This window comes from Micromonas commoda, chromosome 16 (assembly GCF_000090985.2).
Source record: "Micromonas commoda chromosome 16, complete sequence".
Lineage (NCBI taxonomy): Eukaryota > Viridiplantae > Chlorophyta > Mamiellophyceae > Mamiellales > Mamiellaceae > Micromonas > Micromonas commoda.
Genome location: NC_013053.1, coordinates 14,290 through 31,078, shown reverse-complemented (window position 1 = coordinate 31,078; position 16,789 = coordinate 14,290). Strand labels below are relative to the sequence as shown.

General features: G+C 63.9%; 9 protein-coding genes across 9 annotated transcripts; 3 read left to right on the top strand and 6 right to left on the bottom strand.

The window, feature by feature from the left end:
- Positions 1-420: 420 nt before the first annotated feature.
- MICPUN_64657 (predicted protein) lies at positions 421-3,123 on the bottom strand (the record flags this gene model as incomplete). The annotated part of the gene is made up of 1 exon (XM_002506596.1): positions 421-3,123. The coding sequence occupies one exon, from the start codon at positions 3,121-3,123 to the stop codon at positions 421-423; it is 2,703 nt and encodes a 900-aa protein (XP_002506642.1).
- Positions 3,124-3,301: 178 nt separating this feature from the next.
- On the bottom strand, positions 3,302-4,979 carry MICPUN_92581 (predicted protein). Its single transcript, XM_002506595.1, has 3 exons — positions 4,762-4,979; positions 4,334-4,507; positions 3,302-4,135 (listed from the first exon to the last, which is right to left on the bottom strand). The coding sequence occupies exons 1-3, from the start codon at positions 4,964-4,966 to the stop codon at positions 3,657-3,659; spliced, it is 858 nt and encodes a 285-aa protein (XP_002506641.1). The 5' UTR covers positions 4,967-4,979; the 3' UTR covers positions 3,302-3,656.
- A 273-nt stretch (positions 4,980-5,252) lies between these two features.
- On the bottom strand, positions 5,253-6,560 carry MICPUN_106596 (predicted protein; the record flags this gene model as incomplete). The annotated part of the gene is made up of 1 exon (XM_002506594.1): positions 5,253-6,560. One exon carries the CDS (start codon positions 6,558-6,560, stop codon positions 5,253-5,255), a length of 1,308 nt encoding a protein of 435 aa, XP_002506640.1.
- Positions 6,561-6,740: 180 nt separating this feature from the next.
- MICPUN_104479 (predicted protein) lies at positions 6,741-8,003 on the top strand (the record flags this gene model as incomplete). The annotated part of the gene is made up of 1 exon (XM_002506745.1): positions 6,741-8,003. The coding sequence occupies one exon, from the start codon at positions 6,741-6,743 to the stop codon at positions 8,001-8,003; it is 1,263 nt and encodes a 420-aa protein (XP_002506791.1).
- Positions 8,004-8,360: 357 nt separating this feature from the next.
- MICPUN_89134 (predicted protein) lies at positions 8,361-9,539 on the bottom strand (the record flags this gene model as incomplete). Its single annotated transcript, XM_002506593.1, has 1 exon — positions 8,361-9,539. The coding sequence occupies one exon, from the start codon at positions 9,537-9,539 to the stop codon at positions 8,361-8,363; it is 1,179 nt and encodes a 392-aa protein (XP_002506639.1).
- A 762-nt stretch (positions 9,540-10,301) lies between these two features.
- MICPUN_64652 (predicted protein) lies at positions 10,302-11,051 on the top strand (the record flags this gene model as incomplete). The annotated part of the gene is made up of 1 exon (XM_002506744.1): positions 10,302-11,051. One exon carries the CDS (start codon positions 10,302-10,304, stop codon positions 11,049-11,051), a length of 750 nt encoding a protein of 249 aa, XP_002506790.1.
- Positions 11,052-11,159: 108 nt separating this feature from the next.
- MICPUN_64651 (predicted protein) lies at positions 11,160-12,086 on the bottom strand (the record flags this gene model as incomplete). Its single annotated transcript, XM_002506592.1, has 1 exon — positions 11,160-12,086. The coding sequence occupies one exon, from the start codon at positions 12,084-12,086 to the stop codon at positions 11,160-11,162; it is 927 nt and encodes a 308-aa protein (XP_002506638.1).
- A 1,143-nt stretch (positions 12,087-13,229) lies between these two features.
- On the top strand, positions 13,230-15,175 carry MICPUN_64650 (predicted protein; the record flags this gene model as incomplete). Its single annotated transcript, XM_002506743.1, has 2 exons — positions 13,230-13,738; positions 13,898-15,175. The coding sequence occupies 2 exons, from the start codon at positions 13,230-13,232 to the stop codon at positions 14,751-14,753; spliced, it is 1,365 nt and encodes a 454-aa protein (XP_002506789.1). The 3' UTR covers positions 14,754-15,175.
- MICPUN_64649 (predicted protein) lies at positions 15,126-16,679 on the bottom strand (the record flags this gene model as incomplete). The annotated part of the gene is made up of 2 exons (XM_002506591.1): positions 15,126-16,345; positions 16,503-16,679. The coding sequence occupies 2 exons, from the start codon at positions 16,677-16,679 to the stop codon at positions 15,209-15,211; spliced, it is 1,314 nt and encodes a 437-aa protein (XP_002506637.1). The 3' UTR covers positions 15,126-15,208.
- Between the last annotated feature and the right edge of the window lie 110 nt (positions 16,680-16,789).

Genomic DNA, 16,789 nt, shown 5'->3' with positions numbered 1-16,789 from the left:
CATCGTCGCTCACTCGAACCTCCCAACCTCAAAGAACCCGGGGAGAATGAATTTTTGACGGAAGGGTCCTTCCGGCTGAGGAGATGCGTCGCGAGCCACGAGACGCGCGAGTCTCCGCTGTTTCGGTCCCGGGCGCGAAAACCTCGGTATATCCTTCACCGAGTCGTCCACGGGGATGTCACTCCGCGTCGCTGATGCCCCACTCGGCGGCCGCGTCTGCCTCCGACGGGGTGGGTGTGCCCTGCACGTGCCGAGTAGCGGGGTGTTTGTCATGAGCGCCATGACTCACGGATCTCGATTGACGAGCAGATGAGCAGATGACAGCGTGGCGGGAGAAATATCTTCGCGTGACTTTTTGGTCAATTTTTGGTCAAATTTTCCTAACTGAAAACGCGTACGCGACCGGCGACCAAAAAAAATTTACCCCTCCTTCCTGTTGGGGTCGTCGCAGAAGCTGTTCTCGTTGGGCCACACCGTCCGAGGCGTGACGCAATTCATGTTCTGGCACGTCCTGAAGAACTCCAACACGCGCTCAGCCTGTTTAGCGTCGGGCGCGCGCAAGCCAGGGACGTGCTGCCCGTCACCGTACCCCCTCGCGCTGTCCCCGAGCTCCACCACGACCAAGCTCGGACCTTTGAGTTTCTCCTCCAACCCCGCTCCGTCAACCGCGGGACGGCCGTCCTCGTCCACCCCGCTCCCGAGTAGCTCGTCCACCTTGACGTACGCCACGTCGTCTTGCAACGCCTCGAACCTCGGGTCCCTGTCGAGGTCCACCTGCGGGATGACGCCCTCGTTGCAGTCGAACTGGACGCTCTGGCAACACGCGCCGAATCCGGGTTCCTCGAAGACGACGCCGCCGGGCGCGGGGTGGGGTCCACCGCCGCCCGCGGCGCTGTCCGCGTCGCACCGGCCGCTGACCACCACGTGCAACCTGTCCCTCACCCCCAAAAACGTGCCCGGTCCACCGCGCGTTATCCACCGGGCGGAGCAGTCCAGCGCCGGGATCACCGGCCTTCGACCCGCGGCGAGCGCCAGGCGAACGACGTTTGCCACCGCGGCGCCGTACAAAGACGTAGCCTCCATGGCGTCGTCTACGTCAACGCCGGCTCTTAACCCCGCGACCGCGAGGGCGCCGCCGCGGTCCAGCTCCGTCTGCAGTCGATGCAGCGAACGCTTGCGGAAGGCGTCGCTCCCGTACTGCCACCACCCCAGCGACTTGAACGTAGTCTGCTTCGCTAAACCGCCCACGAGGTGCGCCACCGCGACGCGCGGGGGGTAGAGGTTCCAGTTACCCGAGACGCCCTGGAACTTCTCGTCGCCGTGTACCCCGCTCCACCCGGCGACGAGCCACGGGGGCGCGGCGGCGATCTTCTCCGGGGCCTCGGAAGCCTCATCCGGGGTGAAGTGGTCGTAGCACGTCAGGGGCTTGAACTTGACCGCGTGCGAACCGGCGCGCAGGTCCATCGGGTCACCCCGGGCAGTCAACGGCACGTCCTGCGCGTTCACAACGACCCGACCTTCGTCGAACGCGGCGCCGTCCATCGGGTACCCCTGCTCCACCTCCCACGCGCGTCGGAGGTCATCCCTGGGCTCGATCAGTCGCTGCATGGACCGCCGGCGCATGTCCTCGCCGTACACGCACGACTCCAGCACGTCGTTGTATATGTGCTGGTCCCACAGCGCCTCTTTCGCGCCAACCACCGGCTGACCGTCCCAACGCGTCAGAGGCGTCGGTTGATGCTCCAGTATCTCCATCATGCGAGTCACCGTCTGGTTGAGCACCCACCGCACCCTGCCGTTCGGCCGCGCGTTCTGGGCGTATATCCAGCCGATGTTCACGCCGTTGAAGTGTCCCGACTCGTCCTGGGCAAACAGGGAATACTCCTTAAACGGTCCCTTGAGCAGCGGATACGGGTTAACCCTGAACGACACGTCGGTGTCGATGTACATCGGGTTGTACCCCAACTGAACGAGCCTGTCGAGGAAGTGGAACCGGACCCACCAGAGCCTGAACGGAGTGGCTCCCTCCTCGTTGAGCAGCTGGTAGTCCTTGAGCCTCTCGTGATTCTTGAGGTAGCTGGTGTACCCGCAAGTTATGCCCCACGGGCCGTTCATCAGCAGCTCGCAGCTCTTGGGTTCGTTCGTGACTATGAGATAGTGCTCGATGCCGACGCTGCGAAGGTTGGCCACGGCGTTTGCGGCGAGGATGGCGCCGCCCTCGTTCGCGACCATGACGATAATCTCCTTACGGAAGGACCTCTTCTCGGCCGCGGCTTCGAGCGCCCCCGGGGCGGACAGGTCCTCGCCCGTCAGCGGCTGCGTCTTGCCGATGCTCCTCCACTCTCCGCCTATGGACGCGGGCACGTCCGGGAGGGGAACGGGGCCGCCGGGACGCAAGCTCGACCCGGAGCCGGGTGCGGTACCCGATCGCGGCGTATAGTCATGGCCATCCGCCTTCGCCGTCTTCCCACCGGCCTCGACCTCCTGACCTTCATGCACCGGGGTCTCCGTTGACGCGGTTTCATCGTTCGTCTCCACCGGCGCCCCTTCAGTCTCAGCGGCGGGCTCGTCTTCGCCCAGCTCATCCACGTACTGCTCCTCGTTGTTCAACCAGTCCCCGTTCGCCGGTTCGGTTTTTGGCGACGGGACCGCCGCGGGCTTAAGTTCGGGCGGTGGAGATCCCTGGGGGATCGGGGTCGCGATCGGCGGGGGAAGGACGGGTCGGGGGTTCGCGTCCTTCGCCTCGTCTCCATCCTTCGACTCCCGGGTATTGTCCAGTGTGACGACGCTCACCTTCGGCGCCCTCCCGGCCATGGGCACCGGCGCGGCCGAATCGGGCGCGGGGGGCGCCGTCAGCAGCGGAGCCCTGGGCCCACCCTTCCTCCCCAGCTCCAACTTGTTCGAGGGCGCTTGACTCGCCCCCGTCTCATGCACCACTCCCCCGTCCTTCGTCGTCTTCGGGCCCAGCACCGCCGCCCTCGCCGCGAGCCTCATTGCGTTCACATCCTCGTAGAAGATAGCGGTGACCAACACGAGGATGCCCAGCACCAACCACTGCAGGGTTGGGAGGACGCGGAGGAACCAGTGACGCTCGGCGACGGGCGCCTGATCTACGGGTGGCATGCCGACTAAGACCCGCGTTTCCCCTCCCGCCGCGATCTCGCGCAGTGCCGCCACGTGCCTAAGCTAAGTGGTCCGAACTTGGAGTCAGGGTCTCGCGAGAGATTTATTTTGGCAATCCTGACGCCGTCATCAGGACTACTACAAAGGTAACTTTTAGCCGGCGAGGGACGTCATCGTTGGCGCTCACGCGTCTTTATTTTTGCATTATAAAGGCACTACATGGATCGGCACTTCCATCTTCCAGAATATAACATCTATAACGTCATCACATCCTGTTCGACTTCGACCTACGCATCGAAGTAAAGCAACATCCGTCTCCGAGGATACGGCGGCCCCCTTCCGCTCGCCTGCAATCTTTCTGCCAGCATATGTTATGTATACCATCATGAACTGCCCGCGCAAGACCTGCGCGGGGTTCCTTTGTACTCTTGTTTCGTCATCACACATTTCTGCTCTGCTTCAAAGAAGTTTCACTGTGGTGTTTCTCTCATCAAACCTTCATTCTCGACCGGGCATCAACGGCTGTTGACTGTTTAGTCGTAGCGGTCGAGCTTGATCTGCATGGGCCTGTGCTCGAGCTCGACGCCGTTGAAACCCTGGATCGCGGCCTGGGCCTGCTCGCGGGTCTCGAAGAGCACGGTGCCCCAGCCCTTGGAGCGGCCGGTGTCCGCGTGGCAGACGGCCTCCGCCTTGATGACGGTGCCAACCTGCTGGAACACCTGCCTGAGATCCTCGCTGGTGGTGGACCAGGGGAGGTTGCGAACGACGATCTGGAGGCCGGAGGACGCCTCGGGGCGACCCGCGTTGGGACCGCCGGACTTGTTCGCGCCGCCCGCGCGCTCGAGGCGCACAATGATGGAGCGGCCCTGGAGGTCGGAGTTGTGGAGGGTGTTGATGGCGCTGTTGGCCGCGTCGGGCGTCTCAAAGTCGACGAGACCCCAGCCCTTGGACCTGCCGCCGGGCTGCTTGGCAACCTCGGCCTGGACCACGGTGCCGACCTGGGAGCAGTGGGCTGTTGGGAGAGAGGAACGAGGGGCGGGGGGCGCGGTCAGCGGGTCACGAATTCCGTAAAGGAGAATTCAACTCAATCCAAGAAGGGGAGGGAGAGATTCAGACGTCAGGAACCGGGCGCTCCGGGCTCGTCCCGCGCGTTGGGTTGCGCGGAAACGACCCGAGTCGGCTCGATTGGGGGTATCGGGTTGAAACTCACCGATAAGGGACTCCTCGTTGGTCTCCCACGCGAGGTTGCCGACGTAGCAGCGGCAGCCGTCGGCGGCGGGGGTGTCACCGATGGTGGACCTGTTGCCGCCGCTCTTGGAGGGGGCGGACTTGGTGGGCGCCTTGTCCTCGCGGACGGTGATGTTGCGATCGCCGAGGGTGTGACCTGGAGTGTGACGGGGGGGGTTTAAAAATCGATGGATCAGCGTCGTGTTGGGTGCTTTGAGCGAAGTTTCCACGCCGCGGCCGCGATCGCGCGCCCTCTTGGCCCGCGCGATCATCCCGGGACAATTCCGAGGGTCTCGGAACGGCATGGCTCGAAAAGAAGGCGGCGGGCCGGGCCTTCGCGCGTCCACGCGCAGACACCGACTCTGTCTTCGCCGACGCTGAAAACGCGGGTGCACGGAAGAGTTCACGCACCGTCGAGGGTCTGGATGGCGACCTGAGCCTCGTTCACGTTGGAGTACTCGACGATGCCGTAGCCGCGGGAGCGGCCCTGGCGGCCGGTGGGGATGTCCACGAGGGTGATTGTGCCGCAGCCGGAGAAGATGCCGCGGAGCTCATCGACGGTGGTGGACCAGGGGATGTTGCCGACGTAGAGGCGGTTGGTGGGACCCTCAGCCATGGTGCTCGAAAGACTTTTAACGCACTGTGCGACCTGCGACGGCGCCGATGTGTAGTGCGTCAAGAGGCGATCGGGCCCGCCAAAACCCTCAAAACAGCCCATCAAAAAAAACAGGAATTTTCAGGAAGGCCAAGATTTTTTTGGCAAAAGAGAGGCGGAAAACGCCCCATTTTTTTGTATGGCGACCAGTCGGAAGGATTTTCCGGCGCCGATCAAGGCCGACGGTTCGGGGTTTTCTCTTTCTCACGCAAGTCGCCAACAACTCAACTCCAATCACATCGGCGCATTAACCGCCCACCGCCCACCGCCTCTTCTCCTCCTCGGCGTTCACCGGGTGGTACCAGTCCGGCCTCTTGACGTGCGTGCTGAGCCTGTAGTTCAGGAACACCTCCTCGTCCAGTATGAAACGCTTAGCCACGAGCACCAGCGTCGGGACGACAACCTTCCCATTCGGCGCCTCCGCCTCCGCCTCCTCTATATCGCCATCCTCGTCGTCCTCGCCGAACATCCGGGCCAACGAGCCGACGAACCCCCCGCGTGCGCGCTTCGCCTCCCCCGCCCCACCGCGCCGCTTCGCCTCCCCCGTTCCGAGCGGAACCCGCCAACGCCCGAGCCCGACGTTGGGCAGGTACCGTCGCAGCGCCTTGACGTCTTTGTCGAGTTCTTCTGTCTCTGCGTCAAAGACGACGTCGACGGATGCCACGGCGACGTTGGGCGACGTACCTTTGGGCGGGTGGTTGGCGAGGTGCGCGAGCGCGAGCGGGTGCCGCCTGTCCACAGACTCGGCCGCGGTCCTGGCGTCCGTTAGCTGGGTCGGATCCAAGGGAGTCTCGCCAGCCGCGGCGCGAAGCCAACCGCCCGGCGAGTCACCACCCGGCGAGTCACCACCCGGCGAGTCACCCCGCGCGTCGTCCGTCCCGATGGGCGCGCCGGGCCAGCGACCGAAACCTTGCACCCGGCGTCGTTCGCCGTCGGTCCACCCGTCGTCGCCGTCCAAAGACGTCTTTGCCGACGACCAACCCGCGCCCAGTCCCCACGGCGACGCGTCCACCACGCTGCCGTCGTACCTGGCCACCAGGTACGGATTATCCGCCGCGATCTTCGGGTACCCCGGCATGTGCCTCAGGTTCTCGGGGGCGTACACCACGCCGGGGTAGACGCACACGATCTCGCCCGGGTCCACCTGGCCGTTGACGAACAGGCCTCGCCCCGCGTTCGGCGCCGTGGACTCGGCGACGTGAGCGGAGAATCCGGCGCGCCTGCGGTACTCGGCGGTGACGTCGTCCCGCGAGCCGTGCCCGACGCCGTCGGTCGCCCTCAGCGCGTCCCTCACCTCGCCGCACATGGTGTGCAAATTGGCCGTCAGGTTTTTGGTCACCTCGGCCTTGACCTCGTCGTACGTCAGCCCGCGCTGCTCCTCGCTCAGCACGTCAATCAAGTCAGCATCGTCATCGACCGGGACGTCGCGGGCGTGGGACGACGTGAGGACGAACAGCTCGCGCAGGTCGAGCTCCTCCTGCACGCGACGCCACCCGCTCCGCAGGTGGTCCGTCGCGCCCCGCCTCCCGAACCTCTCGACCAGCCCTCGAAGCATCGCTAGCTTGAGCCTCGTTATGACCGAACGCCCCGTCCAAAAACCAAAATATCTGACAGGAGCGGTCTGGTCGGGGGGAACGGGACCCGTCTTTTTTGTGCCCAAGGGTGCCTTTTTGGGGATTGGTCAAAGCGGGGGCGCGCGGGGCTCGGACCCCGAGAGTGCGTGTGGGGGGGGGGGATGGTGGACGTCTTGGCCGCCACGAGCGCGGACGTGCACGCGGTCCTCTCCCAGCGCGCGTCCGGCCCGCTCTCCGGCCGCCGCGAGCAGGTGGCCCGGACGCTCCGAGAGTTTGTCGACGCCAACGAGGATGCGCGCGCGTCGCCCAACCTCAGGGACGAGCGTCGGGACGAGTTGGGGGGTATCACGTCCCTGTTGACGGACGGTGACCTGCCCGGGGACCAGGACTTGGCGTTGCTGGCGCTCAAGACGCTCAAGATCCTGTCCAGGAAGGAGGACAACCGCCGGAGGTTCGGCCGCGAACTGTGCCGCGCCGTGGTCCGCCTGGCGCTGACCCATCCGAGGGCGTCCCACGCGGTCACCGCGGAGGGGGCGAACGTGGTGTTGAACGCGTGCTACGAGAAGGAAAACGTGGAACACGTGCTGGAGTGCGGCGGGGTCCAGCCGCTGGTGCGAAGGGTGGCGGACACCGGCGAGAGTTGGCGATGCCGGTCCGCCGCGGCTGGCGCGGTGCAGTCGGTGTGCTTCCAGGCTCCCGGTCGGTGCAGGGTGAGGGACTGCGACGGCGTGGCCGCGCTCGTCGCCCTGATGAAGGAACTGGACCGACGAGAAGGCGGCACCCGGGACTCATCATTCACGGACGACGAGCGTTCGATGTGCAGGGCCCGCGTCGTCGGCGCGTTGCACAACGTCAGCGCCGACGACGACGCCATCCGGCTGGTTCGATTGAGCGACGGAGTCCCTCACCTCGTTCGCGCGTTGGGTGACGTCGACGACGTCGTGGTTAACTCCGCGGCGGGGGCGACGCAGAACGTGTCGAGGGAACGGGCGAGTCGGGCGCTGTTCCGACGGCACGGCGCGGTGGAGGCGCTGACCAAACTGCTGGCGCGTGGACGCGACCCCGCCACGCAGGCTCGCGCCGCGGGGGCGCTGCTGAACTGCCTCGGACCCGACCTTGACGACGGACACGGGACCACACGCGGGGAGAAGGCGCGTGCCGACGAGGGGGACGACGGGAGCGATCACACACCACGGACGGGGGAGAACGAGACGAAGGAGAACGCTTCGGGCGGGTCGAACGAGGGGGAGCAGGCGCCGTTGGGTGTGAGGGGGAGCAGGTCGTCGGGTTCGGGTCGGGTGCCGGCGGAGGGGTCGGAGCGCAGGGCTCTGGGCCGGCTGCTGTCGTCGGCCATGGCGCTCACCGCCGTGTGGGACGGGCTGTTCGAGACCACGCCCACGTTCGATCCGAAAGTGTCGGCCTAGTTTTGTAGCTACGAAGGTATCGAGCGAGCTCGGCAGTCGCAAGTGAGCTCGTCAAATATCCATCACGAACGCCCATTCATGCAAAGCCCCGCACCGCCGACAGGTTTTCTGAATTCGCCCCGTACGTATGCGCATTTAGTGAGAAATGGTGTAAAGTGGTGTGAACACCCGGTTGGTCGTACCTTCGTAATACTTACCTATGGTCGGAAATCTGGCCGGTCGCGATAAACCCTATTGGTCGGACAGGAGGCTTAAAGAAGGCGGCCGTTCGCGAGAACTCCTACCGGGCGGACGGGCTGCCCTAGTCTTTATTGATTTTCGATTTTAATTAAGAGGGGAGCCCGAGTAAGATTAGTGCTAATAATCGGAGTCTGTAAATTCTGATGAGGCCCTTGAGGCCGAGGACGAGCCCGAGGACGAGCCCGAGGACGAGCTCGAATCTGTGGTGAAGTTCTCACCCTCAATCGTCACGCCCTCGTCAAGATACGCGTAACCGCGTTCACGAAGCCGCCAGATCTCCGCCGGCACGCTCGTCAGCTTGTTGTTGTGGAGGGTAAACTCCCTCAGCGAGGTGAGCCGCCCAATCTCCGCCGGCACGCTCGTCAGCTTGTTGTCAGAGAGGAACAACGCGTGCAGCGACGTGAGCCGCCCGATCTCCGCCGGCACGCTCGTCAGCTTGTTGCCGTCAAGGAACAACCCCTCCAGCGCCGTAAGCTGCCCAATCTCCGCCGGCACGCTCGTCAGCCGATTGCCGTCAAGGCGCAACACCGTCAGCGAGGTGAGCCGCCCGATCTCCGCCGGCACGCTCGTCAGCTTGTTGCCGTCAAGGCCCAACCCCGTCAGCGAGGTGAGCCGCCCGATCTCCGCCGGCACGCTCGTCAGCTTGTTGCCAGAGAGGCGCAAATACGTGAGCGAGGTGAGCCGCCCGATCTCCGCCGGCACGCTCGTCAGCCGATTGCCGTCAAGGCGCAACACCGTCAGCGAGGTGAGCCGCCCGATCTCCGCCGGCACGCTCGTCAGCTTGTTGCCGTCAAGGCCCAACCCCGTCAGCGAGGTGAGCCGCCCGATCTCCGCCGGCACGCTCGTCAGCCGATTGTCGCTGAGGTTCAACCCCGTCAGCGAGGTGAGCCGCCCGATGATCTTTCCTGGTAGGTCTTCCAGCTCATTGTTAGTGATGCGTAAATCTTTCAGCGACGCGAGCTGCCCAATCTCCGCCGGCACGCTCGTCAGCTTGTTGTCAGAGAGGAACAAATCCGTCAGCGAGGTGAGCCCCGAAATACCCTCAGGCAACTCAGTCAGTTCGTTATTCCGGAGGTTCAATCCCCACAGTGCGTTGAGCCGCCCGAGGTCTGCAGGAGCCGGCGACAAAGACGCCAATTTTTTTTCATTCCATTCGAGGACCGCGACCCGTCCCTTGTCATCCAGGACCACCCCGAGCCTCTCCCTACCCTCCTCTGTTTTCGAATCGACGTCAAAGAAGCCAAAAGCTCCCTGCAGCTCAATGCACTGCTCGCACCACTTGCCGAGTATCTGCATGTCTCCTTCAGGACCGGGCGCGTCTGGTGCCACCGCGTTCAGCTTTTGCGCGCGCCTGGGTGACGAGGTGTCTACAGAGACGGGCGTGTAGCGGTTGAACTGGATCATATCCATGTGCTGAAACACGCGTTTTTCAACCCAGTCAAAATCCTCCTTGAACGACGAGCTGAAGCACATCTGAGTGATGAAGCTGCTTCTCTTGGACTGCTTCTGAATCAGCTTCTGAGCCTCTTCAATCACCTCCTTTAGCTTACTCACCTGTTTTTGACGTATCATCGAGTCTCTCTCGATGCTCTCCAGGGTGGGCTCGACGTTCGCGATGATGTCCACGAGATGCGCGCACCGCTTCTGGTTTTGAACGGCCCTGTCTTTCGCACTCTTGCAAGATTTTATGACGCCTATGACGGCGTCGATTGGGTCGGGCATGACTGTGGACCGTGATTAGAAATGTTAGGGTAAGCGGGTGCGGAGATATACGAAAACGACGCGCGACCGAAAAGATCGACGGCGGCGACGCGTCGTCCGTGGGATTCAAAAGCTGAAATTCAAGCATGTTGTTCGTGCCAGCGGCATCTGTGCGCTCACCGATTTTCGTCGAATTTTGTGATGGTCGACTGACCGGCTATTTCGCGCTGCGTGCCATATGCGCGTGTTTTTGTGAGCACGCCGGAAAAGGAAACACGGTAGAACTTGAACATCCAACAATTTATTTTTTGGGAGCCCGCCGCCGACACTGCCGGGGGAACGCCGAGGACACGCGCCATGGTCAAGGCTCGCATGCGCAAGAAGGTGGCGGCCGCCAACCAGGCCGCCACGGAGGTGGACGGCGGGGATGACCAGGCCGCCTCGAAGGAGGAGGCTGACGCGGAGCTGGACGCGACGATGTCATCGCTCGCGGGGCACCAGAAGAGGAAGGTGACGAAGCGGGCCAAGTTCCTGGAGAAGATACGCGTCGCCACCGCGAATAAGATGAAGAAGAGCGGAAAGAAGAAAGGCGCGAGCGCCGCGTTCTCGGACTTTGCCACCCTGGAGTCGACGCTCGGGGACATCGCGAGGAAGGGCTTGAGCCCGGGCAAGAAGGACAAGGTCAGGGTTCTCAGGGCCAAGGCGAGGACAAAGCTGGCGGCGACTGAATCGCAGCGGATGCAGCAGGTGTTGGCGCACCCGACGTTCCAGGAGAACCCCATCGCCGCCATCAGCAACCACATCGCCGCGTCGCTCAAGGCGAAGCCCCCGGAGGAGAAGAAGCTCGCGCCGTCGCTGGAGGCCAAGGCGGAGAAGATGGCGGGTCGCAAGAAGGGGAAAAAGACAAAGCCGAGCATCGACGTCAACGACGCGAGCGACGCGGTGGCGCTGGCGACGCAGGCGCGCGCGAGCGATGCGGCGTCGCGGGGTATCGGCTTCAGAGGCGGGGACTCGCGCCTCGGCGTGCGGCGGACCAACCAGAAGAAAGGCCAGGGCGGGAAGAAAGGCTCCAAGCGCGGGGAGAAACGCAAAAAGGAGACGTGGTGAAAGGTTTTTTCACGTCCCACGCATCCACCGCAGCGGCGGTCCTTAGACGATAGATCTCAGATAGCGGCGTTACATGACATGATACATCGGAAGCCCTTCCTCTACTGGCTAGTGCGGCGGGTGCGCCACGCCCCAGGTGGTGGCGAGCAGGAACACCTGGAGCGCGCCCCTGGCGCAGTGCCCGTACCACGGCAGCACCTGCATGGACTCGTCCGCGTCTTCGGGAAGGGGACCCGGCGCGTTGTGCGTGAACATGTACGTGTTGGCGGGGGTGACCGCCAGCGTGAGCAGGAACAGACCGTACGCCGACGTCGGCGCGAGCCAGTCGGGGGTGTCGACGAACCACAACGCTCCGGAGGCCATCCCGAGGCCGCCGAGAATCTCAGCCACGCCCGTCCAGGCGACGTGAAACTCGGGCGACCCCGGCAGGTTCCACCAGCCCCACGCCCCCTTGTGCGGGAACATGTCCTTGAAACCCTGCGGCAGGGCGAAGTGCGCCGCACCCGCCGCCACGTACGTCAGCCCTATGACCGGCCACGTGGCCCTGGACCACGACATGACCGTGGGAAGGGCGCGCTCCAGGTCCGGGCCGAGGTGCGCGCACCACGCGACCGTCAGGGCCCCGATGCCCGTCCACACCCCGAGCACGCTGGCGGTCTGGAGGGGCTCGTCGAGGGACGATACCTTCGCGCCCCTGTACCCGGGCTCGGACCACGGCGGATCGAACACGGCGACGGTCGCCTCGACCTCCTCCACCGCCGCGGCGCCGAGCCCCGGGCGCGATGACGTGGGTGACCGGTGGGGTGCCGAACGAGGGCGCGGTGACGACGGGAGCGCCTTGCGCGGGGACGAGGCGGGACGAGCCCGACGGGCCGCGGCGATCGTCGTGGAAAAGCTGACGAGGGAAGACATCTCGCGCGATCGGATCGTCGTGCGCGGGCGAGTGCGGTGCCACCGCGTGGCCGGTACCAGACACAAAAAGCAAGATGGCTGGTATCGCCCGCCGCTGGTATCGCCTCCTGGCCAGAGCTCCATCATCCGAGATCACCCACATCTCGAGGCCCAGAGTTTTCCTCGTTTGCAGGCGGGCTTTCAGGCTGCAAAATTGCGAAAGTGGGAAACGCTGACGTCAGACTCGTTTCTCGTTCCCGCACAAATGCCAAAAAAGGAAAATTTGAGGGGCGTTCCGCTGTCGGCGGGTTTATTTGGCGACGAATAATTCGGGATTCACGGTGTATCACGCTCGGCCGGGGAGACTACACGAAAAACCCGTCACGAAAAATCTAGGAATGGTCGATACCAGGGGCGTAACTGCTCCGGAGCGGGCTCCACTTCACAGCGCAGGAGAAGACGCGCGCGCGTCGCTCCTCGAGTGAGTCGATCGGCGCACCGAACTTTGAAAGGTGAGACTGTCGGTACATTCGACCGGCCGGCGGGCGGTTCGCGCGTTTCCTCGCGTCGCGTGCCCCGCGCTCGGGATCGTCCGGGAAGGCAACTCTTCGCCGTGCTACGAGCTATCAGCGTCATTTTACACGCTTTTCGGAGTTCCGAAAACGACGCGCGCGCCCCGACGCGACCGCGCGCCACGCCGAAACTCGGCGAATCCGAGTTTCCGAGGCGGTTTTATCCGGATCTCGCTCGTATCGACCGGTTCGACGCACCCGTTCAGGCCGCATTTCGACTTTGCTGACCTCTACCCCTCTCGCCATCTCGACTGCTCGCAGAAGTTTTCTCGGGAGACCCCCCATCGTCACCTAGCGTCCCAATCGGCGATTGAACACACAGGCGCTTCGTATCAACGCGTCAGGTGAGTCCTCATCTCCCGTGAACCCGTTCGAAGCGTGGAAACCCGCGGGGTTGACGGTCGCGCGGTGCTCCAGGGCCCGTTTCCGGGGCCGGTGTCACCCCGAGCCAACTCTTCCCGCCCCCGGTTTTTTTTGGGTGAAAATCTGTATGCGTATTGTTACAGAATCCGTCGCAATAATTTTTTCTCCACGCGGGCGCTCGCGGGGAAAAATTGACATTTTCCTCACTGCTCCCCGGTGCGGTGCGGTCCTGTCACGACTCGCGAATCTCGAGGTCGTTCCGTGCGTTTTCACGACCTTTATCGTCACTTTTCCCGGTCAGAGCGACGCGCGTAAACTGGCGACGACCCGCTCTCCCGACCGTCGATGCGCGATGAGCTCCACGCTGACGATCAAAACCACCGATAACCCGACGCAGATTGCGAACATGGCCAATTCCGACGTCCCCGCGCCGAGACACTCGTCGCGCAACGTCAACTCGGCGTACGCATCGAACAACATGAAGAATCACAAGGGGGCCGCGGCGCCGAGCGACCCCGCGTGGGTTAATCCCCCCGCGACGAAGCGTCAGCGCACCGACTCCAAGCACGACACCGAGGACGGCACGCACACGCCCGGTCCCAACACCCCCGCCACCACCAACTCAGGCGGCACTCCCGCCAAGTTGGCGAGGCCGGGTGACTCGAGCGGCTCGGAGGGTGGCAACAACAACCCGGCGCTGCGGGGGGTGGACAAGAAGGCTCGCGCCGCGTGGTCAGCTGAGGCTGCGGCGCTCGGGTACGAGGCTGGCACCATCAAGAACAGCGCCTACGTCCTCCTCGCGGCGTCGGGGGCCGGCGGCATGACCGTCGCCGCCATCGTCGACGCGGCGACCAAGCAAGGGTGAGTCCCCTCTCCATCGCGATCGGCTCGCGACGCAACCGCCTTTGCCTGAACAAAAAATCAACAGTTTCTTACCCCTTTGCCTGATTTAGAATTTTCCACATCGTCTCGGTACCGCGACTCACCGGAACCCCCTTTTCGGACTTTTTTTTCCAACAGGCTGTACAGCTGGGGCACGTGCAAGACCCCGAACAACTCCGTCACCGCCGCGCTCTCCCAGGACACCACCTTTGTGCGCATCGCGCCCTCCACCTACGCGCTTCGCAGCACGCTGAAGGGTGCCGCCGGTCCGGTTCCGCAGGCGAGGACATCCTCCGGGAGCATCAACAGCGGTGCGCCCACGCGCAGCGGCAGCGGCCTGAGCGGCGGGGCCGTGGCCGGGCGTAACGCATCGGGCCAGAACGCGAGCTCGAAGGCGAGGAAGAGGGAGCGAGAGGCTGCCGCGCGAGAGGCTGCGCGAGAGGCTGCGATTGCGGGACCGCCGAGGATGGACGCCGGCTTGGACGTGGACGCGGTGGCTGAGATGATGGAGGACGAGTACGACGCCGCGGCACCCATGATGATGGGCCACGGCGTGTCGTACGTGGTGCCAAAGTACGGCGGAAGCGGTCTGGGCGGCGAGACGTACGAGCACATGGCGCGTTCGCTGGCGATGGAGTCGTACCGCAGGAGGATGGACGTGTGCGGCGGCGCCGTGACGGCGGATGCCGAGGCGTTCGTGCCCCTGCCGATGACGAGGCCCGAGTACGACATGGAGGAGGCGACCGCGGGAAGCTGCCTGCTCTGGTACCCCACCGCCAACCCGGCGCCCGAGGTGTTCGAAAGGCCGAGCCCACTCAAGGAGCCGACCGAGGCGTTGATGCGCGCGTCGTCGTGGAAGGATGAGGCCAAGGCGGCGATGGCGGGGTCGCCGGTGTTTGGCGGTGCCGACAGGGAGATGTCTCGACTGGGAAGCGGACATTTGCCCAAGTGGGTGCTGGAGTCCTTCAACGATTCCAGCATCGCCGCCGCCTGATGGGACTAGGTGTACAGGGCACCGCCGAGGGGCGTGTGCCAGGCGGGCAGGAGCCCGAGAAGGGGGCCCGAGATTGATTGACATCACCGACGAGATGAGTTCACGCGCGAACGAATCAGGTTTTGTTTTTTTCTCTTTCCCGCTGCACTTTTGTGTTTTGTGTATTGCCGCCGCGCGTGTCTGTGGAGGAAAGACCCTACGGATGACGCGTTTTCAATACCCTGTGTAAGATTATGGAGCACTGACGACGAGAAAAGCCTGTTTATATGTTCAGTGTCAGCCGTGGCGTATGAGGAGGATGGAGACGAGGAAGATCACGTCATCAGGATGTGATGACGAGGTGGCGCGAGCTACGAGCGAAGCTTAGATAACTTATGAAGTGAGACCCGCGTTGATAATAAAAACGAAGGTGTACCGTGTTCAACCCATCTCGCCTCTCCGCCGCCTAACGTTAATTAATGCGCGTTTCTCGCCTCCTCGAGAGCCTGCGCAAAGTCGGCGACGATGTCGTCTATGTGCTCGATGCCGACGGAGACGCGGATCATGTCCTGGCTCACGCCCGATGCCTTCTGCTCCGCCTCCGTGAGCTGCTCGTGGGTGGTGGACGCCGGGTGGATCACCAGAGTCTTGGCGTCGCCGACGTTGGCGAGTTGCGACGCCAGGCGGAGGGAGTCGATGAACTTGGTGCCGGGGCCGAGGCCACCCTTGACGCCGAAGGTGAGCACCGCGCCGTAGCAGTCCTTGCGGAAGTATTCGTTCGCCTTGCGGTGGAAGGGGTGGTCGCTGAGACCCGGGTAGTTGACCCAGGACACCATGGGGTGCGACTGGAGGTACCTGGCGAGCGCCATCGTGTTCCCGCAGTGGCGCTCCATGCGGAGGCTGAGCGTCTCCAGGCCGAGGAGGAAGTTGAAAGATCCGAACGGGTTCTGGCACATGCCGATATCGCGGAGTCCCTCGACGCGGCAGCGCATGATGAACGCGACGTTGACGCCCAAAACGCCGGTGGGTCCGAAGGTGTCCCAGAACCTGAGGCCGTGGTACCCGGGCGACGGCTCGGTGAAGATGGGGTGCTTGCCGTTGTTCCAGTTCATGGTTCCGCCGTCGACGATCACGCCGCCGACGGTGGTCCCGTGGCCGCCGATCCACTTGGTGGCGGACTCGACGACGATGTCGGCGCCGTGCCTGAGGGGTTGGCACACGTACCCGCCGCCGCCGAATGTGTTGTCGCAGATGAGCGGGATGCCGTGCTTGGACGCGATGGCCTTGAGCGCGCGGAAGTCCGGGACGGAGAAGCGGGGGTTACCGATGGTCTCCACGTAGAGGGCCTTGGTGTGGGAGTCGATGAGGGACTCGAACGACGCGGGCTCGTCGTCCTTGGCGAACTTGACGTTGATGCCGAGCCTGGGGAGGGTCACCTTGAACTGGTTGTAGGTGCCGCCGTACAGGGACGGGGTGGACACGATGTTGTCGCCCTGCTGACAGATGGTGGTGATGGCGAGGAACTGCGCGGACATTCCGGAGGACACGGCGACGGCGCCCACGCCGCCCTCGAGCGCGGAGATGCGCTTCTCGAACACGTCGTTGGTGGGGTTCTGTCGTCGATCGCGGATTATGACATCAACGGAGTAGGATCGTCAGCATTCTTCCGTGGGGGGCGGAAGGAGGCGTTGTCGGGGTGGTGACGCGGGGAAAAAGAAGGTCGGCGTGTCGCGGTGAGTTCCACAGGGGCCGATGACGTCGGGCGCGCACCATGATCCTCGAGTAGATGTTGCCGAACGCGCGGAGACCGAACAGATCGGCGCCGTGCTTGCTGTCGTTGAAGGTGTACGAGGTTGTTGCGTAGATAGGCATCGCGCGGCTGTTGGTGGTGGGATCCGGCTGCTGGCCGGCGTGGACCTGCAGGGTCTCGAACTTGAGCTCAGCCATGGTGATGGACGAGTCGGTGTGTTTTTTTCGGCTGCGGTGGACGTGCGCCGACGAGATGGAGTCGAGCGATCCGATCGTCGGCGGAAACCCGGAAGCGATTTTGGTGACTC

Coding starts and splice junctions, on each gene's coding strand:
- MICPUN_92581 (XM_002506595.1), bottom strand. CDS start 4,966: ATGGCTGAGGGTCCCACCAACCGCCTCTACGTCGGCAACATCCCCTGG. Junction 4,508..4,761: donor CGCCATCCAGACCCTCGACG/GTGCGTGAACTC, acceptor GTCACACTCCAG/GTCACACCCTCGGCGATCGC. Junction 4,136..4,333: donor CAACGAGGAGTCCCTTATCG/GTGAGTTTCAAC, acceptor CTCTCCCAACAG/CCCACTGCTCCCAGGTCGGC.